Below are 25,406 nucleotides of genomic sequence, written 5' to 3'. Positions count from 1 at the left end.
TAGGCAGCAGAGGGATGTGGTCAGTTATGGGAGGAATACTCCCAAGTATCAACCTAGTCCACGTTCAACGTCACTGAATTTTCCAGGAAGACAGAGGGTTTGGGATTTTAAAGTTAGGTGAAGTAGAAGGCAATGTAAATTCACAAAATGGGATTAATGGAGTTCTCAGCATTGGTAACACGAGGTATAATATCCATGTTCTAATTTAATGAAGCCTTTAATACAGTGTCTGTCAGAAAGGTCTTTTGGCAGAGTTTTGCAGTAATCCAGTTTGGAGCTAGTGACACCTGCAAATATCAAAATATACTCAGTAGAAGAAGGGACACAATTTTGTTCCGCAATTGAAATGAGTCTAGTTATGACTTCCATTTAAATGTGATCAGGGATGCTTTTTAAGTTAGTTTAAAAAGTGGGTTATTGTAACATTAATAAAATGCCAGACCAACATCCAAAAGTCCAGGAAAATACTGTCCTGACCAAGGCATCTGCATGTCACAAGAGCATTTAAGAGTTCTGTATTGCACTTAGTGTGCTGTCTATAGTGTTTTGGTCTCAGATTTCTTTCTTTCCCTTTTCTACTGTAGGAAATATATTGATATACTATGTATTTCTTTCTGTTGTTGCCTTTTCATTGCTATTTGTGGGCTTATTCTTTTTCCTCTTACTACTGTATCTTTAATAGCCCACAGGAAGGTGTTGGATATATTTGGATATAAAGTTCGGACCCCTTGCTGACATCCAGTATGTTTACTTTTATGCTAATGCTGCACGTCACATCTACATTAGTCTTTGAAAATGTTTTCATTAACCTGTGGTAACCTGTGTACGTTGATACCACTTTTAAATCTTTGGATAGATGAGGCCTTTTCTTTCATTTTTCAGCCCTGGCTATTTTTCTCTTATCTCTCTTTTTAAGTTTATTTTCTAACCTTATTATTGTATGTATTATGTTGTGTATGAGTTAACACCACATATTTGTGATTATTTCTTGAAAATCTTAAAGTGTCTGTGTGTATATCTATCTATATGCATATTTATCTATATACACACACACATATTAAAAAGATAAACAGTCTGTTGAGACCTCCCAAGGAAAGCAAGGAGGGGAGATTTCTGCCAGGTGTCCATTCCTAAACCATACTCAACATGAAACAAAGGTGGTCCTAGTCAGTCTCCTTTGTTTTGTGGAACCAGTAGCAGGTTTTCACTGGAAACTGTCGTATATGTGATACGGTGAATGTTGGTAATCCACTATACTGAGTATTGAAACGTTGACGGTAGCTTTACTTCTCTTTGGTATCTTCTGCGCTGTCCCAGTTCTTTTCCGTATTGCTCACTGCAGTGTCCTTAGGTGATGATGAATGAGCTTTCTGAGCCAATTTCAGCTTGAGCCTCTTGAACGGGTGTTTATTCTTAGGCTCGTGTGTTCTGCTTAGTAGCAGTGAGAGCTTAAGAACCATTGCCCTGGCACTGTGACTTGGGGAGCGGTACATCATAGCATAGGCCCTGAAGCTGTCTGGCCACATCAATTTTACTCTTGAGATACAAATTGAAGTTATCTTACAAAGATTATGTAGAAGCTGATGTTACTTTCCCAAAGCTGTTTCCATGAAGCAGTTTTCCAGTTAATGCACAATACTTGACATTCCAATTCAAAATACCTAGAAATTGAATAAAATGTCCTTGAGATAGGAAGCAAAGATGAATTTCCCTGATACCAGGGCAGAAAAACAACCTTGGAGTTGAAATACCATCCTTAACCAAAACCAGAGACTAATTCTCGGATCTTTCCATTTTTATCTATGTGATCTGTTAATAGCTGGTTATCTTGTTAGAAAAAAAAGATGATTTTTGTTAAATAGGAGTAAAAAGATTAAGAATGAAAAAGTCGCTCAGTTGTTCATTTTCACATCAGCGTTGATACTACTTGAAACCCTGATGAGGATCAGGAAGGATTCCTGATATTTGTTTTCCTGCCTTTGTTTTTCAGACAACTTAGGTTTAAATGCCTGTGTCAGGAGGTTTGTTAGAGCAGTAGGGGTTCTGTGGGTTAACACTCTGAGCTGTAAAGCTATTTTATTCTGGCGATACATAAAAAAAATGTATAGCTGTAGGTTGGTGCATAGGCTTGGATAATTCACAGGGACAAATATCGGCTGTTAGTTTCTATTTTTGTAAACAACAGAATCCTGTGTGGGCAAATAAAGGAGTCCCCAAAGAATGGTGTCTTTGGGTAAGGAACATTCAGGCTTTGTTTAGGACTGCGAAGAGCGATGTGATCAGTCATGCCTGTCTCAGTGGGGCCTGGACGAAGTCAAGAGCAAATGCAGCCGCTGTGTCACGGAGTTTGCTTTAGAGATGCTCACGAAGCAGTGTTTTCATGGTATGGTGCAAACCTTATCGTTTTGCTGGAACTGAAGTGAGTAAGAAATAAACATGAATATGCAAAAAATGAAGAGCTCACTGTGGTCATCTTAGTATGAATCATTGTAACTGTCTCACATCTAAATACCACAGAAATGTGGGTTGTTTAGAAATACCCACAATGAAATTGGAGATACAGTGTAGAATGCATTTTACCTAATGGGTGTTTTAGCTGTCTCTTTTACTTGCAATTTATATGAAACGAACTAACAGTGGTATCTAGTCAAGTGCCAGTTGCAGTAAAAAATAACTTCTGAATGAGCTAAAAAGTTTGGTGTAAACCTGTGGTTTCACTTCTCCAAGCTGTCTTGTGGAACAGTATTTACAAGTGTTTTTCTAAACTTGAAGCAATTGTGAGTGATGGATACAGTAGAAAACCCATACAGGAGCTGGCAATCGACCTCATGCCCAGTATTTAGCAGCAGCAGAATGCCCTAGGGCGTAGGAGGCTGTTTCATCTGGGTTGCATTGTGGCTGCAACAGGGCTCCTGCTTCTCAGTGTGCCAGCTGTGCTGCCTCCTTGCCACAGGACAGTTTTGGGGATGAACAGGCTTGGAAAAACTGGAAGTCTTCCCCACACGTTTTGTTAGTGCCAGATTCCTGACTTAGCAAAGGCAGCCACTGATTTTGGGCATTGCACCGAGCTTCTGAAGAGGAATGGCTATGAGGATCTCTGAAAGCATCAAAGATGAATATTTGGAAAACCAAACTGTGCTGACATCCAGCTGTGGGCTGTTGAGGGCTGGCATCCATGTGATGTTCCTTAGCCTTCCCTCTCCAGCCTGAGAACATGCCTCTGCAGGTGGTGTCGGTGGCCCTTCTTTCGCCTTGTCCTCTAGCCCTAGAGGAGAAAGCACAGAGGAGAATTACTGCTGTTTTTATCAGAAGCAAAAACTAGGCAGATTATTCTCTTGGAAGTCTGCCAGGCGTTCAGCAGGAGGGAATAATGCATGGAGTTTTCTGGCTTTGAATCAAAAAGATCACAGAAAAGTTGACTGTGTGGTGGCTTTCACGGGACTCAGAGGGCTCAGGGTGAGACACTCTGGAGAGGAATAGCTTACTTTGTCTTGGCAGTTTTAATGACTTGTCCTTCTTATGCCCTTGTGTACCCGGGTATTGGAAGGCAGCGTGGAGAAATATAGGACGAATAAGTGCAAATTTAGCTTGTGTGCATCAAGACTTTATCATCTGTCAGTCTCTTTGGAGCACAGAGGGAAAACACGCAGGATTTTTAGAGGAAAATTAAATGTACTGACATTTTACTTCTTATTTTGTTGACCTTTTTGAAAGATAATGGATGAGAGTAGCCTTGCTTGCTGTTTAAATTTCAAAACAAGTGTTACTATGAATACTGCTAAAATAAATCGTACTGCTAGAATTAAGATAATTACGCTCTGTGTTCAGATTTTGTTCAAGGGTATTCAGACACATCTGTATTTAAAAATAGCAAAGTTTGATGTATTGAGCCTCACCTTTTCCTGCAAGACTTTTAAGACAGATATAGCTATCTATATAGGTATGTTAATGTTGGAAGTCAAGGTAGGAAGAAAATGGCACTAGGCAGCAGAAAGAAACCTTGGTGAGTTTGATACTTCATCTACACTCACGTGCTCTGCTGATCTGTGGAAGAGAGAAAGCTTAGGCCTTATTTATGCTAGGCTTTCTGCCATCGGTGTGATTCCTGGTATGAAAGGGTGAACTGGAAGGCTTCCAGTCGTGGCTTACACTGATGCATCCTGTGCGCTGGGGGTTACATGGTCTCTCTGTGAATATAGGCAGATGCTCGGGACCCTACTGTAGATGGCTGTGCTGGGGGAGGACAAAATACGCAAAGAAAAGATTTCAGCATAACAAAATATGGTGTTCTGCTAAAAAAAAACCCCAAACCAACATATTCTAAATGCCTGCACAAAAGAAATGGAAGGAAATGGTTAACAGTTATAGGTGACCTCAGTTACCTATATTTGTATGCAGAAATGTTGCAGGCAGTAAGGAGGCAGTGATGGAATAAAGATTCATTTGGTGTTGTCTGAAATCTGCATTTGTTCCCAAGGAAAACTTAAGAGCAAAGAACTTTGAGGAGTTGTGGTCTCCTGGTGTTCATAATGACACTTCAGGGGCTGACTGGAGGGGACAGTGTACCCCACAGTACCCAGTGAGAGGTGATGGCTAGGACTGGGGTGGCTTGAGGAGGGCTTTGAAAATGAAGATGGTAGCAGTGTATGATGTGACAGAGAGAGAACGCCTTTAACAGGACAGCTCAGGGAGCAGGATGTGATCAGGGTGACAGGCAGGGAGGATGACCTGCGTGGCAGCAGCATTGTGAATGCGTCTGACCTGAGCGTGACTGTTGTTGCTGACTGTGCAGTAGGTGTATTGCATGTGGCAAGAGGACTAAAGGTAAGTAACATCCTGTATCCATGTTGGCAATGAACATATTCTATAAAAGTGGGGAAGCTTTTTCATAATGTCTATTAAAGGAAACTGGAGAGCGTTCACTCGTTGTTTCTGAATTACTTTATCACATTACAGCATTGGATCCGGTAAGGAGACAAACAAAATATTGTTAATAGTTCTGATAAAACCTTAAGCTGGCTTGCATGACACATGTAACTATAAGTGTGTTACTGAATTTTGTTACCGTGCGCTTTAAGAGGAACAGAAGGAGATGACTCAGTATGTACAGTGTAAAACACAAGACTGCAAATACATAGATGTGGTAGAAAAGAATTAAGAGAACTACTTCTTCATCTTCTTGAGAGAGTCTGCTAACAGATCCAACGGTGCTGTGTTGTCAGTTTAGAAAAGCTGTAACCTGCTTGAAATTATGGATCCATCAAACATGATGGCAGAAACTACCAGTGACCTCAGTGGAGTCAGAATTCTGCCACACAAACTTGTTGAATGAGCAAGCAAGTAGATAGCTCCAGGAAAAATTAGAATATGATTATATTAACAGAACTTCAAAAAGAATAAAAATTGAGACATGAACTCTGTGAATTCACACTTTTTTGGAAGGGTTGATATCTGGACAGGCCAGAGGAAAGTGAGTGTAGTACTATCTGTACTTAAGCATTGGCAGAAGAGACTGGCAGCTACGAATAGAGCTCAGCAGCACTTGGAAATACATATCTACCACAGTATTTATCTTAGAATATAAAAAATTGATGTGATCCCTAGGTAACCTTACAGGTTTGCTAAAGAGAGTGACCATTGGAACACAGAAAGAATTGCATGTTGACCACAGCCAATTTCCTTGTGCAGAGTAGAAATGGGACAAGACAAAGAGTGATCATTTAATTGTATTTTGGAAGGTATCACTAAGGTAGTATGGATTTGTTAGTTTGGAATTCAAGAATATTACTTAAAAATAATTTTTATTACAAAATTGAACTGGGTATTGAAGACCTCTTAGTTGTTACTTTTGCTTTGTGCAGTGTGCAAGAGGATTGCTTATGGCTGTACAAAATGAGGAGTAATTTCAGTGAAGTGTTGAATGTAGAAAGATGAAGGCATGAAAAAAAGATTGTCATGGAAGGAAAGTCCTGGCTGCCTTTGGTCTAGTAACCTCTCTAAGAATTTTCCTTGTATTTTCTTACAAATTTCTTTCTCGTTCCTTTTTACTCTCCCAGGTAGAAAAATGAGGCATACCATTTCTACATCATCAGCTGCAGACTGATACAGAAATCATGAGTGAGTCAGATCCAAAAAGCTATAAGCTGTGAAAACTCATCCCATTTCTTCTTGTCTTCTAATTACATAGTTTAAAGGAAGGATATGTTGATCCTCAAAGCCTAAGTAAAGCTGCTTAAAAACATGGGTCTCCATGCTTGCTGCTCTGTGAGGTTTCCGATTACCTCTACTTATCCAGTCTGCTTCCTTCAACTTCCTTGTGTTCTTGCCATTCTTGACCTTCTTCCCTGCAGCCTGATGTCTCTTACTCCTAAGCTATACTTTAGCTATATTCGTTATTGTTTTCACTTTTTTCTATTTCTTTTTACCACACAAGATTTTTCTGTGCTCCTCTGTTTACCTTGCAATGTCCATCCTCTGCCAGAAGTCTGGCTCACTCCTGCTACGTTAGTATTTTCCTATTTTCCTTTTCCTTCATTTAATTTTGAATCCTGTTCTTTGCATGTTCACCTCTTCCTTATGTTGCTTGGTTGCCTTTGCTTTCTTCATTCTTCTGTTCTTTCCCTTTCCTTTTATTGGTACTAATCTTGGCTCTCCTATTGACAGTCTTGTCAGACTGGGTAACTAATGCTCCAGTTCCTGCAATCAGACGATTCAATGTGAGTCTGAACCTTTGTTCTTTTTTTTTTTTTTCCTAAGGCGTTCCTCATTCTCTTAAGGGCAAGGAAAAGCCTCTTGAAGTCATAAAAGCTAGAAAGCAAATACAAATTCAATTTATTATTATTCTGGGGGACCGACTAAAGACTGTTGAGTTTAAGGATTTTGAGTTAGTGATTCCCACATTCTTCCTTGCTCCTTTTCCTTCAGTTAGCTCCTGTGTTCCTTCTTTGGCCACTTCTTCCACTGTGGTCCAGTGTTCTCCAGTATGTATAGGCAGTGGCTGTCTTTCCTGAAGGCAACTTGAGTTCTGCTCTTGTGGAAATAGCAACTTGATTTCACCTAAAACCTGTAGAAATGGGCTGTGGCATTTAATTAGAAAATTAATCTTGAGTACAAAATGAGTTTCACGTTTTCCACTGCATATATCGACTACACTGTTGCTTGAAAATCAGTGCTGATAATTTCAGTTCTGCAGGAAGCTGTCTTGAGGCAAATGCTTTTAGATCTATGCAGAGGAATCTGAGACACTAGAGAGGGCAAGGAAGATGCTCTGAGGCTGTGAGCCGCAGGACTCAGAGCAGCTGGTTATAGCTGAAACAGCAGACACGTGATTGTGATGTCACGTCACTGATGTCAACTCTGTAACACAGGTTTTCTTTGGATAGCTGAGTGCAAATGGTTTTGCACATCCTGCATGCTTTCTTACAAATATCCTGTGTCAGTCCACTTTAACATGCTGAATTATCTATTTTGCTTTTAGAATTCAGTCTTAAATGTGTGCTTCTTACTGTTGGCAGCTGTACATGATATGCTAGCTATTTGATTTTAAAATTATGAAGACCCTTTCTAACTGTGACCTGTTAAACCCTGGAAGGCAGGGAAGTTGTGCTTACATGAAGCACGGGCTATAGATCAATTGAGTATAGTTTCTTTTTAAAAGCATTCTGAGAGCTTTTGTGAAAATAATTATTTTTTCCGGTCTAAATAGCAGCCTGAAGCTCCTGCCTTGAGGGATGAGATGATGTGCCCCAACGCTTGATGAAAAGTTTGGCATGACTCCTCATGTTGAGGGTTTAGATTAAGAATAATTTTAAAGTAGAAAGTTTTTCATCCCTCAAAATAATATGAAGGTTAGGGGTTTCTTTCTTCTTCTTTTTTTTTTTTTTTTTTTGTGGCAAATATGTCTCTGAAGGCTGTTTTCAGAGACATAGGAAACCTCCAATTTGAGTCTCTTCTTGCAAAAACTGATCATTTTTTTTGCATTTCAGCAATCTGAGTGAAAAATCATGATCTTCCAAGTTGTAGCTTGTTTCTAGATTGAACTTAACTTGACAGTAAAAGTTATGCTGTTTACTAGTAATGAATGCATTAATCACTATTTGAAAGCTGTCATGGAAAAATACCGTTGAGTCTTTTTTTGGCAGTAAGAGCGGTGAAAATGCTACACAGGTTAGTATCTAGTTAAATGGTTGTGAAGTCTGGAGAAGTCTGTGTCTATGTTAAGAAGCAGCAGCTGAAATAATTTTGTAAGTCTTCACGTATTTACCAGATAAGCATTTGATACTGCTTGCAGACAGAGACTATTCTATGGCGACTTATAGGGATTTTTTTTTTTCTCCCAGTGTGAATTAAGGTGTGACCCTTAGGCTACATTTAAGAGGTTCTGCTTTTTCAGTCATGTCAGCTAAAGAGAGAAGCCATTTCTGCTCCCAGCCAGTATAAGTAAATTGACTTGCATGGGCCATACAAAAGCAAATTAATTTCAGTCTTGATAGATGCAAGGAAGTGCATGTTTCCTGGGTCAATACTGTTAATGCTGGTCTCTTTAGAAATATAGGAAATTCCTGATGGAGGAGGTCCATAAGTCACTGCAGACAGCTTGGGGAAGTCTGCTAAGTGTATAGTTGGACTCAGGGTACTGAGGCATATGGAATGGGATGGTTAATAATTACCATAATGTAGTACATATTAAAATGTTTAAGTTAGTAGTTTGCGCCTGTCTAGAATACTCTCTGTGGTACATTTGAGCTGCTGTGAGACTTAAACTACTTGTTATTTCCCATTCCTTCCTCAGCACACAGAATCATGACAGTACTGTTGTTTTTTTAAAATGCTGGTATAAATGGGAATAAATAATCCATTTTAAGATGTTCCCTATATTTTTATGATAAAACAAAACATGAATTATGATTTGCTCTAAAAGCAGTAGTAAATTTTGATAGTACCATATATGAAATGAGGAAGGTTTCCAGAGTTTGAGTGCTTTTCTTTGAAGAACAGCTTTCATGGAAGTTTATCAAAGATGGCCTATCAAAGGGGTTGTGAGATAAGCTTCTTACTGTTCCTTTCAGAAACCTAAATTTTGCCTTGCTTGTTTTGGTCTGGGCTGATTTATTTTTGTCCTTCAAGACTTGGTTAGAACTTCTATTAAAAGGATCTTCGTAGGATCTCAACATAAGTAGTAATGAATGCTTTATGTCTGTGCTACCGAGAGGATCTACAATTTGCATCCTGTTCTGTTAGACCATAGGAGGTGCTAATCAAGATATTTTAAATTATCAGTTATTGCAGACATTGATGGCCTTCTGTATGCCATTGCATCATCATAGGTTTGAAAGTACTACTTTTTTCCAAAGCAGTAATTAAAAAGAAAAAAGTCCCTTTAAAAAAAAAAAAAAAAAAAGACAGCACAGTCTTTTTCCCCATCTTGACTACATTTCTGTGAATTAGTCTTGTATCATCTTGGATCATGGAGAGACATTGATTTGATCATCTGTCGTCTGACAGAAACAGCCCCTGATATTCGTAAATCTGCTAATAAAGTTCTCAGTAAATTTCTTCCATTTCTAACAATCACATGAATGTTACTGCTTAAAATACAAAAAAAATCTCCTATCTTTATCATGAGGTGAATCAGCCAGAATCACCAGTCCTTTTGAAAAGGTGTTAGGTGATGCAGAAGCTACCTTTTAAAGTCACTCTTCAGTTTGTTTTGAAGTCAGACACAAGTGCTAAGCATTCAGCTTGCATTTGCAACAGTTCAAAATGAAGGTAAACAGCTTTCACTCCGTTTGGCAGATGTTCCTTATTCATTCAAGATAAGTTTAGCATTTAGTTTCAAAGGGGAGGGTGACCAGTTCAATATCAAAAATTAATTTGTTTTCTATGCAGGTGACTCTTCCCTAGTGCTGACAGTTTTTGCATGCCGTTCAGATTTGACATATGAAGTCAGCATGATCATTCCTCTGTGCAAACATTATGCGAATCAGTTGGTTGAGCTTGCCAAGCAATCTGATAAAACAGGCCTTCCAGTTATGGCTGCAAATTGCAGGTTTTTCTTAACTGTTGCGGTTATAACTTAACTATCCTTTGGCCACGCTGAGTGGTGGTCAGCAGCCGTCTCCTGTGACGTGCTGTCAGTGTACACGCAGTCAAGTGAACGTGCACCATTCTAGTTTCTGAGTACCTGGGGACTCAGAATCGTGCCACACGTTTCCCTAGGGTGAGTGCCATCAAGGCCAAAGTCACAAATTGTAAACTAGCGGTGTGGGTGCAATGCCGCCAAAAAGCAAAGACAAAAAGAGGAAAATTCTATATCTGGGTGCTTTGAAATTAAGGTTTTGGGTAGCTCCCCTTTGAAATGAATATATTTCCATGGAATACTTGACGTTCTTGAATACTGTTTTTCAAACAGAAAATCATCCTGTCAGAATTACTTTGATATGAATTATTAATGTGAAATGAGAAACTTGCTGCATTTGGTGAAATGGTACCTTCCTAACATGCTGTGAAATTTTAGTCTTATTTTTTGTAAGCTGTCAATCCACTTACACTTTCATACCAAAGTGTTTTGTCTTTGAGAAAATTGAGATTTCAGTTTGATGAAACAATTCAGAAACATATTTTTTCTGTATTATATAAATTCCAAAGTGATGCTTCTGAACTCAGAGGAAATGCAAAAATTGATGAGAGGGGCTTACCAGAATATTACTGTAACATTTCAACTTTAATTTGCTTGAACTTTGTGGTGTTGTTGAACTCTTTATTATTCCAGAGGTATCAGATGAAACAGTAGCTGCTCCCTGGTTTATGCACGAATGTTGTTTTTTCTCTTGAAATAATTATTTGGTGCTGCTTAATTTAAGCCAACATGTTTTCATGTTCCCTCCATGGCCAAGCATCAGTCATACGATTTAAATAATGATGCCAGGCATTAAAGACACATGTTTTTTCCAAGGGAGTATTGTGAAGGATCCAAATAAAAAGGGCAGGGCCGCCTTCTTGTTAATTCTGTGATGCATATATAATGGAAACATTGTTTAAATGTGTGATTAAAATAAGGCAAAGAATAAAAGAATATTTGGCAATTACTAAAAAAAAAATTACTCAAGTTTTTAGTGTTACTTGTGCATTTTTTTAATCTGGGGTTTTTTTTTCAATTACAGATAAATCGGGTCATTTACGCTGCACAGAAATGGAGGTAAGAGAAGTATTTTGTGTTCTGCTAGCACTGATTTAGCTCAGCTCATGTTCATTAACTTATAGTGTAAATGTGGGGTGTGGAGTTGTTGTTGCAAAGTTGTACTGTGAAATGTGTATTGTATTTATAATAGCTGCGTAAATGTATCTTAACATGGGATATTGAGTCTGAAGTTCAGAAACAGAGGAAAGAAAGGCCATATGGTTTCCCAAAAACAAGGTTAGAGATGTTATGTAGCCAGTGTAATCTTGTTTGATATAAGTTTATTTAAAATACATATTTTTAGCAGAATATTTTACTTTGAATATTTTCTGTGGGATAAATTCTCTTGTTATACTTTAGAAAGGACTAGTAGGTAGTGTGGAATAAATACTTGGTGTTTATGGAATGGCTTGGTGATTTTTGATAACCCAAGAATTTGGATGGAAGCAGAGAAGACCAGTGATCTCAGGGGGTTTTATCTGTCTAAAGACATCTTGATTTTGGATACTTTTAATACTTCCTTTAATTTACTTGACAATATTTGAGGCCCAAGAAATATTGTATATCTTGCTGGGGTAGCAATAGAAACAGAAATCCAGTTAAATCTGCTTGATTTATATCTTGACCATTATTTGACTCTGTATCTTTGATATTAAGCTGTGACTACTGTTGTAAGAATGTTCAAAGTATCATTTTGTCGGATACATAGATTTAATCCAAGACTGAAAGGAAAACTAAGTAGAATGTCTTGTTGAACAGGTTATGGACCTGTTTTGTTTTTTTTTTTTTTTATTTTAATTAACATACAGAGTAAATAATATAGTTTACTCCTTAAATAATCTTCTCTAGCAATAAATACAATTTCTGTGTCCTTTGCAGGGCAGTCTTTTCTCACTGACTTTGAACTTTCTTTGAAATGTAAAACTCGGGCTTTACTTCAACTGTTCTGTCAGTACCTCAGGCTGAGCCTAGAGATGGAGCAAGTGCATGCATCTTAATTGGCAGGTTGTCTGTTTTCTTATCAATAATATATATGAAGGTGACAAACTGCTGTTACTGAATGGTTTGTACATAGATAAACTGTGCATGAAAATGTCTGGCTTAAATTAAAAATGAAAGGCTAGCTAGTTTGACTACAGATGATAAAACGCTAAGGCCATCCAGATTTTTGCAAGTATTAATAATAATAAAAAAGGAAACGTCCTTTCTGCAGGATACAGCATAGCATAAGGAGTAATTCCTAACTGATGTAAGTATAGAAAATGGAAGTGGGCACATTTTATTTCATCGTGTAGTTCAGTTTAAGCAAATGCATCCTGGGTTTGTTTAGCATTTGTAAAATCTCAGTTCCTAAATCTAGTACCATATTCACAAATGATAATCTTGTGTGTCATTTGCTTTGCATACTAAATATTGTTTACAATCTTGCTTTACATTTTTTAATGGAAGGTAATGAAAGGCCCTGGCACTAAAAATACAGATAATAATAAACCTCTGTTAAAATGTGTATTTAACAAAACATAAAATATTTCATTTTGGGAAACTAGAAGTGGTTTTGTTTCAAATGAAAATGTCTAGTGAGAATCAGTTGGATATGTTATACTTCAGGGTTTTAATTTTGATCTTTTAAAAATATTTTTTGTTGATAGTTGGAAAGAAAAGCAGGCTAGAATTTCCCATGAGACAGAGGCTTCATTTTAAATTGTCTGTAATAAGCGGCACTGTGACTATTAGCATATTGACTCTTCTGTTTATCTGTGTCATTCTGAAGGAGTCTGTGAAGGAGTTGGTGGCTTTTTCCTCCTCCAAAATTCCTTTGGGGTTGCAGCTTTAGCCTTGGAGTTTGTGATGTTTGTGCTTTTCAGAACTAGTAACTCAGCAGAGATAGCCCATCTCATTTTATTTGTTCCTGTGGAAAAGAGTGTGGTGTGATTGAATGTATTAGAATATTGTGGGAAAATTCTTAAAATAGTAACTAATAACAATCATAACATTTTTGTAAAAAATGTAAACTATCCTGAATTGGTACAGGATTTATTTCAAGCCAGCAATATGTGGTGTGTCAAGTTCAGAGTCCAGATGCCATAGCCTTAATGGGAAGAGGGGGGTAAGGAATAAGGTGAATTTATTTAATCTGCATCTGGCTATGACTTTTACGTACCTAATGATAGCGCTCCTTAGTTGTCTCAGCTGAGGTGGTGAAGATTATATAAAATATGCCAGCCTCATTTGTAAATATTTAATACTCATATAGAAAGTATTCTGTGAATGCTAAGTGATTCATATGTAGGAGGGTTTAATTGCCGCATATTTGAAAAGACCCACCTAACTAAGCAGAGGCCTGTTGTGCGTGATTAATGTAGTTAAGCAGTGTGTAGGCTGGTATAAAGATACACCCCACCTCTCACATTTGTTAAAAAGTCAGAAATTAATTAAATAGCCTGTCACAAACAATGGTGAATAAATTGCTCAACACTATTCAGCTCCATGTCAAATCACAAAAGGAATCAATTGTAGAAATATTTTAGGAAGACTTTATGAGCTCTGTATGCAAACTCTATTCACGAGTCATCGGTTATATGTATCTCTAATTATTAAAAATCTTAACATACAGTGAAAATTGTAGTAATTGTCTATGGAGCTAAATTTGCCTTTTTTTACCTTTTCATTTGGAACTTGAAATATTGACTGTATTTCATAAAATAATTTAGGGAAATAAATATGTAGGTTATAAGGATAGTGTTCACTCTGGTACAAGTAAAAATACGTTTGTTAGCTCATCGTATTGATGCAAACAAAATGAACACCCCTCATGCTGGTGAAAACAAGAGCATATATTTAATAGCACAGAATGTTAGGATTTCAAAAGAGGTATCATAATTTTGCATTAAAAATGGCACACCTACATTAAAGTGTGTTATCTGCTCAAAATTCAAGCAGTGTAAAGTGGGTGTAATTAGCATAGACTAATATCTAGGATTCTATTTTTTTTTATTTCTGTTGAGTGTAAACAAAGGTAAGCTCTGATTGAGGGGTAGTTGCCACAGTAAACAATCCTGAGCGTTAACCTTACGGTGACAAGGGAGAAGAAATGTCACTTTACAGAGGACAGGCAAAAGTGTTTTTGAGAATCATTTATCTTAGTTAAATATGGCTGAGTGTGACTTCCATCAAAATAAGTTCTGATTATGCATTAGAAAAATAAAATTTTGTGTGAGTGCTTGGTTACAAATCTGGTAATTCTGTGAAAGCTTTTGATTCCTTGTGCTGTTAAGACGAAAATTAACAGGAACTCAGGATTGCCTTGAAATCAAAGTCAAATCATGCATCTTTTCTCGTGAGCATTAAGTTGTGCTTGAGCATTATGTGCCAGTTCTGATAACTGAAGTGCTCATCCCTTGCCGATGGAATTATCTCTCGGAGAAGCTGCACGTCCAGCTTTTGAGGGACCTGTTATTTTAGATACCTAAAAGTCCTTTATGCTTGTTCATTGATGTGGTGGTTCTGTGGCAGTCAGTCTGACCTCCTGATTTTCCCCAATCACTTCATAGTGAAAGAGAGACAGCTTAACATACACTTGATTTAATAGTAAACCCACAAAAAAGTAGAATTCAGGTTCTGATCTTTTGTGTTTTCTAATGAGCTGCTTTTTCAAGAGGAGCTTTATTTTTTTGTAACTTGTATAAGTGTTTAGAGCACATCGGGAGAAGATTGATCTTGGAGGAAAATGGATTTCTGTTGTTTACTTCCTATAAGCTTGGCACATTGCCCTTTTCATTTGGCAATTTCATTAGGAATACACGGTGAATATTGGGCTGGAGAACTAATAATGTATTTGACTAAGCTGATTTAGTGATAGTCAAATCCTGCCATCTGTCCAGAGTCTCTGAGAGAATTCAGCAGTTCCTTGTAAAGGCTTCGTAATTTTGCAGTGTAGTATGATGTGCCTTTAATAATCTACACGCCCTAAAGTCACACAGGATTTATGATGAAATCTTCATTCCAGTGATGCCACTGAATAAACCTTTAAATCAGCTGGAGAAGAGTCCAGAGGCAGATTTCAGCCTTGGTCTTCTGAGAATGTCAGATAATGGCTGGTGGAAAACTAGGTCTTGCAGAGACTTTGATCCCTCCAGGGAACACTTTGCCTGTGGAAAGCATGAATAGCAGAGCATGGAGCATTAAGTTAGGTGGTGGGGTTTTTTTTATTTTTTGTTCTTGGTGGGTTTTTAAATCTCAAAGCATAAAAATATTCCCTATATAGTTACCCTGTGGTAACTACATAATTACCCATTTTGTAAACGAGATTAAATGTGAAAGTTTGAAAATACAGTTTAAATGACTCTGGGAGGGATCTCGGGGCGTTGGGAGAATAAGGCAATTTGTACAGGTGTTTTGTTTTTGCAGAACCCTTTCTATATAATTTCTGTTATAGTGTACTTGAAGATGCCTATCATATCAATGGCATGCTATTATATCTATGGTAGCTGTCATATGTACGGATTGATATGATAGCTGTTGTATCAATTAGCTTTAAGGTGCTAATTTTTTACTAGACCGGTGCCAGTGGACATGTTTGCTATCTGTTCAGAGCAAGAGAGTAATCTGATTGTTCATTCAAACTGCAGGGGAAAATTAAGCATTAGATGTTGTTTGCATGCTTACAATTTAATGGCCCTTTGTATTGTCTGTCTTTGTTGTATATAATAGAAGCCAGGTTTAGACTGTCAGTATGAAATGAGAATGCTGTTTCATACTTCTCGGGTTTTGCTTCTTATTGCAAATAAGTCAAAGCTACAAAACATTTCTGGTCTGCTAAATCCCTCAAAGTCTTCTGAGATTATATGATACCATTTTTTGAAGAAGTCTGCTAGTTTTGAGTTTTCTGTTAGACATGCTATGTTTTCTTGCCTCTTTGCTAAGTACCAAATAGTTAATAGTAAAAACATAGTCCAAACAAGGGGTACGCTTTCTGGGGGTGAATAGAAACTGGATAATAGTTCTTAGAGTGATTGCGTGGAGGGAGTTCACTTATTTTTTTTTGGTGGATTTTGCCTAGGGCAGTTGTGAAGCTGAGGTAGAGTACACCACTCAAGTTCAGTAAGTTCAACTTCAGTGGTAAGTTTGATCTGATAGTGTTGGCCTTTTGATCTAGGGGGGACAAAAAACCTACCCAAACCTTCCATCCCTCTATTCACTTGGAAGTTCAACATCCACAATGTAAAAAGTATACAGGAGATTTACAGGTGATGAGAATAAAGTACATAAAATCTAGATTAAATGACAGACGGAAGGCGCACAAAGAAGCTGAATTTCTGAAGATTTGTTGTTGTTTACAGCCATTTTTTCCCTGCAACACTTCAAACAACTTGCAGTGATGAGGTTGGAAGTACTGAATCAGTTCAGTGCGTGGTTTGATTTTTAGGAAGCCAAGGGAAATCAGATTTTAGCACACTTTTTTTTTTTTTTTTTTTTTTAGAAGAGCAAGGAGCACTTTGAGCTGCTTGAGCATCCAAATATAATATTACATTCATTTTGTACTGCATTTTTCCTTCCAGATGTTCTGTTTTTGATACCATATTTATCTCACTGCAGGACATGAGTAACTTCCTCTGACTGAAGTGGGTATTAGAGGTGTTTTATGAAGAACAAACATGGATATTTATTTTTTTTTTAATGTTATGGTCTTACTAGATTATTAAATCCCCTTAAGAGAGAGAAAATTGGTCAAGTAGACCTTTGTGTGTGTGTGTGTTCCCAGTTGATCACTAATTTTTCTTATTTCTGGGTGGCTGGGTTTAGTAGTGCTCTGTGACTGTAACATAAAGGCCCTTGAATATCTAAGCAGCATTGTTTCAACTATCACGTGCATTACTGGATTAGGCTAATTTTAACATAGGTAAGATAACCTAATTGCGTGTTTATCAATTTTGAATTTGGTCAGTGGTCAAAAACCCCAGTAACTCAAGGGAGCTAAACACTTAATTTCACTTCAGTTACCAGGTGCTAGTTTCTCAACTTAAAATGTAAAAGCAAATTTAACCATTAAGAAAATGAGGTGATTGAAAAATTAGTAATATAAAGAAATTTATTTTCAAAATGTAAAAAGATTTAAAGTAAGAGAAATAGTTATTTATGAATGAGGTAAATCCAGAGTGCTCCTGCCTACTTTGTTTAATGACACCTTTGCTGCTCTTTTCAGTGATAACTTGTATTAACATTGAGTCATTCTAACATTCCTGCTTTGAACATGCTTAGAAATATTAATCTGGTTTATCTAAACCCATTCTTGTGTGAAGGTGGTAACATCTAAATTCATTAGCCACTTTACACCTGTAGAACCCCCAGCAATTCATACTTGGGAAAATAACGCTATGAAAGCTTTTTTCTAATGCTGCTTTAGCTGACCTAGTGCAGATGAACAAGTGGAATTTTTATGAACAAGTAGACAGTGTGGTTAATCTTTGTTTAGCCTTTAATTTCTCTTGCTGCTTCTGCTGCTTTGTCTCTCTGCTCCTCTGGTTGTGAACACACAGAAGTTTCAGTTACTGCAAGAGAAGGGAGGAGAGAGGTGGTGTACCTCACAGGATTTTCAAAGGCTACTCGGGGAAAATACTAAGAGTAAAGCTGGAATTTTAGTCGGATATGCTTTTTTAGTACTTTAATAACAGGGCAGGCCATGTTGGTTCCCTGTAACGCTGTCTTTGAGCATTCAAAGATCATAAGGCTTATTCTAGCATACAGTGAGATCGGCAGAACATGAACTGTTGGAAAGAATATGGGTTTTTTTTAGATTAGGTTCTAGATTTTGGCTAATACATAATCAAAGATATGTCTTCTTTTTTTTCCCCTCTTTGCAGTTCTATGACTGTTTTTCTTCATATGAATACTAACATGTAGCTCTTTATCTAAATCACTTGACCTGAGAAGCTGAGACTTTAAACAAAGCAAGATTTGCAGTTGAGTCGTGAGAGTGTGCAGCACTGCATGCTTTCTTTGGCAGAGGGGATACTGGATTGGTCTTGGGGCTCACTGAGGCAAAAAGGAGGTTTTGTTAGTTTTGTACTTTCTTTTGTTTGACTTGACACAGTGCAACTCTTTTGAGCTTTTGTTCAAAGTGAACTTTTTAGCAACTGGTAAGTTTCTGTGCTCCCCATGACCTACCAGTGTGAACATTTTCATCTTAAAAGTGTTTAATTTTGTCTGCCACTTAAATGTTTGTAATGTCAAATCATGGGAAAGCAGTGCAAGCTCTGAGATCTCTCCTCAACAGCCTGAAGGAAAAATCCTAAACCATGTTCATTGCTGACCTCTTTGATTATCATTTAGTGTTGCTATGTGCTTAGCACGTGAAGTAAAATACTTTTATTTACCAAAGTGAAATACAGAGAGTAAATTAAACATATGGATAAAAAAAAAAGGGTGACCAAATTCTAAATGTGTATTTCATCACGTCCCTTTCTTTTATTAACCAGTAGTAATTATGAAGCACCTGTAATGCTTTTAGTGCCTCACCCTCAGCAAGAAGTGAAGGTTAAATAATTAACTAGGACAAGGCAAGCTGTCCACACTTAGTAGATTAACTCCTGCTTCATTTAAGAAGGTAGGGGTACCTAGTTAGTTAAACTGACAGTTTTTCTTTCATGTATTTGTTCCTAAGCCTGAAACACCCTTGTCAGTGTCCTGGCACCATTCCTCATCTGTGTTGTACATTTACTTCCAAGCCCCCCTCTCCTGTTTTCCCTCAAAATCTTTTGTAGTTAATTCATTAACTTCCTTTATTTCTGTTTCTCCTTAACCAAAAAGTTAATCATCCCCATTTGTTTGTGTGTGCTACCCAATATTTGATGACTCTCAATGTTACAGAGATGACTCTGCTCCAAATGTGTTCCTGCACAGCTCTTTGCACTTCTGCGTGTTTCTTCTCTTGGACCTCGTGGATGTTGTACTGCTACTCAAAATCATTATTTCTCTGCTATGTATTTCTCATTGTGTCTTTATCTTCCTCTGTTATCTGGACTTGCGATATTAATGTTATCTTTGACTCACACTTTTTCCTTTCCTCCAGATACTTGCCAAATCCTTAATTGCATTCTGCTAAAGGCACCCCTCTCTTTTCTCTTGCCAAGATGATAATTCAGGCTTTATGTATTTCTGTTGGGTTGTTTTGGCTAATGCAAACTACCTGCCACCTATTCCTTTCATTGGCAATGATGTAGAACATTTATTCGAAGTTGGGGTTTTTTTTTAAAGACTTCTCTGTCTGTATGATGGGTTTGGGAGTTGCTATATATTGCTTTTCTCTTCACCTCTGGCCTGTATATTCAGGCTATCTTCTTCCTACTGTTGTAGGTCTGGAGCAGACGCTCACTGCGAAGTAAACAAGTTGCTCCATCTGCTCTCTTCGTTTAGGAAGATGCGCTGTTCCTCGTGCTCTACGTTCTGTTTGCTTTGGGGCAAGGCTCTTAACAAATGTTTCAAAGGACATAGAAATACATAGTTAGAGGAATACATGCACATTCTTCCTCATCTAACTCCTCCACCTTTGGTGATGTTGAATCAGTACTTTCCTTTGCATATACTGTGTAGCATGGCAGATTACATTTGTTTTTCTGAGCATGTTGCTTGTGCCTGAATGTTTGAGTATTTCACTTTTATTCTGTGAGTGAAAGCTCTATGCAATAGCTAGGTCTTCCACAAATGTTTCATTTAGTTGGGCATGGAGAAAATAAATATAATTGAAACTGCATGAAAACAGTGAAGTAATTGTGGTCTCTGGTCCTTGGCCACCTTTTTGCCTTGTAATTTTCCCAAGGCCTGCTCTTGTTTACAACTCTGTACTGTTTGCTGTTGGAGTTTGTGTTAAACCTACAACTAGTAAGGCATGCAGAAAATACTTCTTTTGCCTTTTCTTTCTTTTTTAATCTGTCTGTATACTAGCAGAAATAATGTTCTTAGTGAACTTTGTTGGCTGAGATGCGTTCATAACATCCAGCATTACTTTTTTTGTAATACTTTTAGCTTTCATTGACTACCTTAATGTACTTGAGGGCTTATGCTGTGATTTTATTTAGTAAACAAACTTTTTATTGTAATATATTTTTCTTGAAAAATTTGACTTTACTTCTGTCAACTATTAGTTAGCTTTCTATTCAGATCTGGTAGATCGAGCTAGTGCTGAACCTGACTTTCTTTTGTGCAGTTTGGTGCTTTTATCGCACAGGCCAAAGGACATTGGAACAGTAACGCTGCATGATCATGGAGAGTCAGCTGCATGTTTATGCCTGTAACATTTAAAGTGTTGACACTAGGAAAGTGTATTGGAATACAATTTGTTTTTCATGTTCCAGACTCATTACTAGATGTTAAAGAAAAAGTTACTCTGAAAAACTTCGGTAAGAATTATTAAATGAGAGAAAGGGAGAAAAACTTGCCATTGTGATGGAGTTTTACCACTTCTTTAGAGGGATTATAGCAAAATTATTTTTCAGTTTCGAGTATTTCATTATCTTATGCAAAAAAAAGATGGTTGTTTAAAAGTTAAGGTCTTTCTAATCCCTAGACTCCCAGCTTTCTGGTGCGTTGTCTGCTTGCAACTGTCAGATCCTCCAGCTGATTTCTGCATCTTATGCTGGCTATATATGCAAATAGAGTAGCAGACTTTACAGTTTAAAACCCGGACCAGCAGTAAGTGAGGTGTGTGATGAACCTGAGGTTCTATGAGTTGTCCCAGTGACTTAATTATATGGATACTAAAGTAGACAAGATGAATGTTTGGTGGGAGAAAATTAATGCTGCTCTCGTTTTAGAGAAAGAAAAATCAAGTTTGAAGACATCAGGCAAATTGCCCGTTGCAACATACGGGCTGCATGGTGGATCCAGCACAAAATCTAGGTTATTTCAGCCTTAATCACAAAACCAAAATCTTTCTTCAGATTGTAAATACTACCCAAAATAACAAAGATGTTATTTTACTGCCAAGAAAATACTAATTCCCTTGAGAGACATTTCATCAAGATAGTAGCAATTTACTTTTGGGCTAGGCCATCCCCTTTTTTCCTGTGTAGATTTCTTAAATACTTTAAAATTCTATAGAAATAGTAACCCATTCTCTTTAAAAATAAATCTTTTATCTTTCAGGGTTATACATGTAGATGTTGCTATGCTAGTACAAAAGCAGGCTTTACTTTCTATTGTTCACTTGCTGGCAGTAGATAGATTGAGCTTTGTTCCTACACAGAAGACAAACTTACCCCTAAATTTCTTGTATACATTTCAGACAGAGAAAGCATTTCAAAACTGATGCAGAATGTTTGGGAAAAATCAAAATGAATGTTTCATAGAAGAAAAAAACAAACTTGGGGGGATTTGAAGTAGCAGTCATATTTAGGTATGAAAAAAGTAAAACTATTCCAGTAATATAGGAAAGAAGCATAAAACCCCAATACAGAATAAGGAAACCTTTATTTAGTACAGCATTTGGAAAGTCAGTGAAACAAGTGAGGTATATTTTCATTAAAATATGAAGTAATGTTTAGCTTCATAGTGTAGTAATACTCTAGTAATAAGTAGTAGGACAGAAAACTTGAAGAAAAAAAAATGTTAGAAGTGAGCAAGCTACTGGTCCTAAAAATAGAATTTCATTGAACAAAACCTGCTTCAGAGGACTGGTATAATTTTTCAGCAGGTATGTCTTGAACGAAGGTATAATCCTTAAAACCAGCCTGAGCATCACTGTGGATTTACAGTGCAATACAGTGTTTTGGTATTCTAGCATTTCAGAAGTCATATTGAAACACAGTTATGTCCAATTAATGAGGTTCCAAGCACTTTACTGTCAGTGGCTCATCCTTCTGGTTTTGAAAAAGATGGCCTGTATATGTATGAAGATCTTAGTTCTTCGATCTTATGCCTGTGTGAATACCTAGATAGATGGATTTTACCAGACAGTGGGTACTGCAGCAGATACACATGCACATTGTCTTGCATTTCCTATCGTGGCATGAAAACTCAAGTGTTTCGGATTAATGGGTGATTGTATTTCTATTTTTGTTGTGTATAACTAAAAGATACTGTTTACCAAAGGTGGATGAATTTATTTGACACTGGGGTTTTTGTTTGACGTGGCCTATTACAGATTTTATAAAGTGACTGTGAAAGCAAGTTTTCTAAAAGCTTTCTGAATAGAACACAGCAAAGTGTTGATTGCTGTGCTTTTTCCCTGTTTAATGGCTATAGGAACAAAAAGCATCAGTTGCTTCAGGCTTTATGGTAGCTACAGTCTCTGTGGCTTTGATGCAGTGAAACTGAGAATTGTTAGACTTGGAAATAAAAAGCCCTTCTAACATCAGTTGTACAGAAACTACAAAAGAGAGTATTGTTGTCCTCAAATTGTGTTGTTATAGTCCCAGTTCCATATCCAAGCCAACTATATGTATAATTACATTTGCACTGATACATAAATTTGAATGAGAAATGATACTTTGTCTCTCAGTGATAGTTCTGTGTTCATTCAGGACCTGGATTATTGTGCACCACTGACACACAACTAGAGATTCTTACAGTGCTCATCCAAGCTGCTCTGCCCTGGCTCCCTGTGATGTGCAGAAGACCTAGTTAAGAGCAAGTCCGTCCCTCTGAATCATCCAGTACAAAGGAACTGCGTATTACAGACATGTTTTTTTCTGAGTTTACTTTTTTATGATTCATTCTGTTGGAATGATCTTGACTTACTTCTACTGTGCTCTTACATCCCTTTCTCCCTTAAAATAATTATTCTCCAATTACTTTGCCTGACACCTCTTAGTGCCAGACTTCTTTAGCTCCTCAGTGAATGAGGATCCCAGTCTGCCTTTTTGCTTTCCTTTAAATGGCTAGTAAACAGTGGTCTACCCCCTGAGAACAGTCTCCTCACAGCATGCTTTTTTGATAGATACACCCCCACTCTGTATCTCTGCTGCTCTGGAGAGATCCAGTAACGAAGTACAGAGCTGTTGGCAGTTTCAAGTCCCACAGACAGAAGGAGCAAAGCCCACATCTGCAGAATCCCTCTTTGTAAGGGTGATGGGTGGCTTTGTAGACCATGTTGGCCTCTGTGGTGTTCCAGGCTAATTCCACTGTTGTGCCTGGCTTGACCCACTTCTGCCATGGCTCTGGGGGCTGCAAACCACATGGCTACTCAGCATCCTAATGCAGGATTTCACCTACAGATTTCACAAGGGTGTCCTGAGCAAAAGAAGCAGATATGAATGGATACAGCAAACTGTTCTCAGCCACAAATTCTGCTAAATTCTGACTGCCCTAGGCCTAGCAAGTGCTGCCACTGCACTCTGATAACTCCTACAGCTACATAGAGTCAGGATCCTGAATGTGCATTTGACTCTTATGGAGGACTGCTTCACACATTCTGTCTGTCATATACTCTTGACATATGACTTCTGTGACTCCTGCTACATGGCACTGTGTCCCCTTGACACTGAGGTGGAGGAACAACTCATGCTGCTGCAGTCCCTTTTAGAGATGTAATTACTACGCAAGGCCTCTGATTTCCTCAGCTTCTTCCATTACAGTGACTGACATAAGAAAGTCTTCCAGAATTTCTAGGGTCAAGAAAAACAAATGTTGTCCTTTTCCAGCCTGCAAAGAATACTGTTGGCTCATAAGATGCTAAACAACCTGATTCCTGTATCATGAGGCACTGATAAAATATGCTGTTGAATTTGTACCTTTAGCAACATATTTACTGGTGTGTCTTTCTATAAAGTTGGTCTTTCTGTTAACCACAGTGTGGTTTATGAGGAGACATTGAAGATTCTGTGCCAGCTGTTCCTATACAGACAATTTACCTGTGTTTTCTTTCTGGATGCACAGTGTTTGTAAGCTTGTATTACTTGCTCATATGTGAAATGTGAAAAAATGTCTTTTAACATTCACAGGTCTAAGCCCTTCATATTATCTCTCAGATTTTTGTCTCCACTGTGGAGTAACAGTGGGGGATGGCCATCCCTACTCAAATCCTTTTGACATGGCTAATGTGTTCTGCCAAAACTGATTTATATTAGCTGTGGTTGTGCTGGCTTTGTTGATTTCCATGTTTCATCAGAGCCTTAGCTGCATTAGATGTTGGGAAGGTTTCCAGCACTGACTTGTTTGGCATGGCCACCAGGAGCTCTGTAACTTCATTAAGTGCTGCTGAAAACTCAGGCAACACTGCTGTTTTCTAAGGACTGTTCTAGACTCTGGATCCTTGCATGTATGGAGGCCTCTGCAATCTGCTCTTTAATGACTGTAAATTTGTAAGACAGGGCTTGGAATTGGCTAAATCTAGAATGTTATTGAATTGTAGAATAATATAGTTAGAAGGGACCTCTGGTCATCTAGGGTAGACCAGGTGACCAGCATGCTGAAGACTATGCCAACTTCAAGTTAAATGAAGTTGCTAAGGACCTTGTCCAGTGAAGTTTTGATTGCATACAAGGTTGGAGATCTTACAGCCTCTCCGGGATATCTACTCTGTTTTACCACCTTTATCGTGAAAAACACATATGCAAACAGCCACACAAACAGAAAAATAAATTCTTAATAGTAGCTGTAGTTACTTGAGAATCTAATCCACAGGTATGGGTGCATTCTTTCTGTCTTGTCTTTAATCTATAACACTTATTTTAAATTGCAGGTTGAGAAATACTGAGGGCATGGAGGTTAGTGCTCAGAGCAGAACATTGATGTGGCAGCACATTAAAGGCAAAGGCATGAGCTCCTTCTCAGATTACTGCTAAAGCTAGAAACAGACTTTCTAAACTCTAGTGCCCTTCTGTACTGAAACTTTGGGTTACAGATCTTGAGGATCTTGGATCGCTGGTAATAAACCTCTTGTTCTCGGTTTCTGTGCATAACCTTGTATTTGTGTGTTTGGAAAACGGCAGCCATGGTATTCGTTCCAGTGATTTCACATCAATCTTCAATGAATGATTATTATTTTTTTAACTTGTTGTTTATATAAAGCTCATGTTTTATCATGCACAGCAAACAAAAACACATATGTGTGCTTGTATGTGTGTATTTATGTTTATTTTTATCATGATGAAATAGCAGGCGAAAAGGAGGCATAGTGGATATGGTGTTCCCTGTTAGCAGTGGAATTGTGTTGTTTGGTTTTCACTCATGTAAAACAACATCAGGAATTAGTGTGTGTTGCACAAGGAAAAAGTAAAGTGAGACTTGGTAC

The 25,406-nt window shown here is 37.7% G+C and overlaps 1 protein-coding gene across 4 annotated transcripts in view; it reads left to right on the top strand.

Annotated features, from left to right (window-relative positions):
* The window catches only part of SPIRE1 (spire type actin nucleation factor 1), a 133,588-nt gene that overhangs the window by 1,855 nt on the left and 106,327 nt on the right, over positions 1–25,406 (top strand). For all 4 annotated transcript variants that reach the window (XM_080378101.1, XM_080378099.1, XM_080378100.1 and 1 more), the window contains exon 2: positions 11,163–11,197. In XM_080378101.1, the coding sequence (XP_080234227.1) occupies positions 11,163–11,197 (35 nt within the window). The remainder of the gene's footprint in view (positions 1–11,162; positions 11,198–25,406) is intronic.

Source organism: Falco punctatus (assembly GCF_963210335.1).
Source record: "Falco punctatus genome assembly, chromosome: 3".
Classification (NCBI taxonomy): domain Eukaryota; kingdom Metazoa; phylum Chordata; class Aves; order Falconiformes; family Falconidae; genus Falco; species Falco punctatus.
This window is presented reverse-complemented; position numbering and strand designations above follow the sequence as displayed.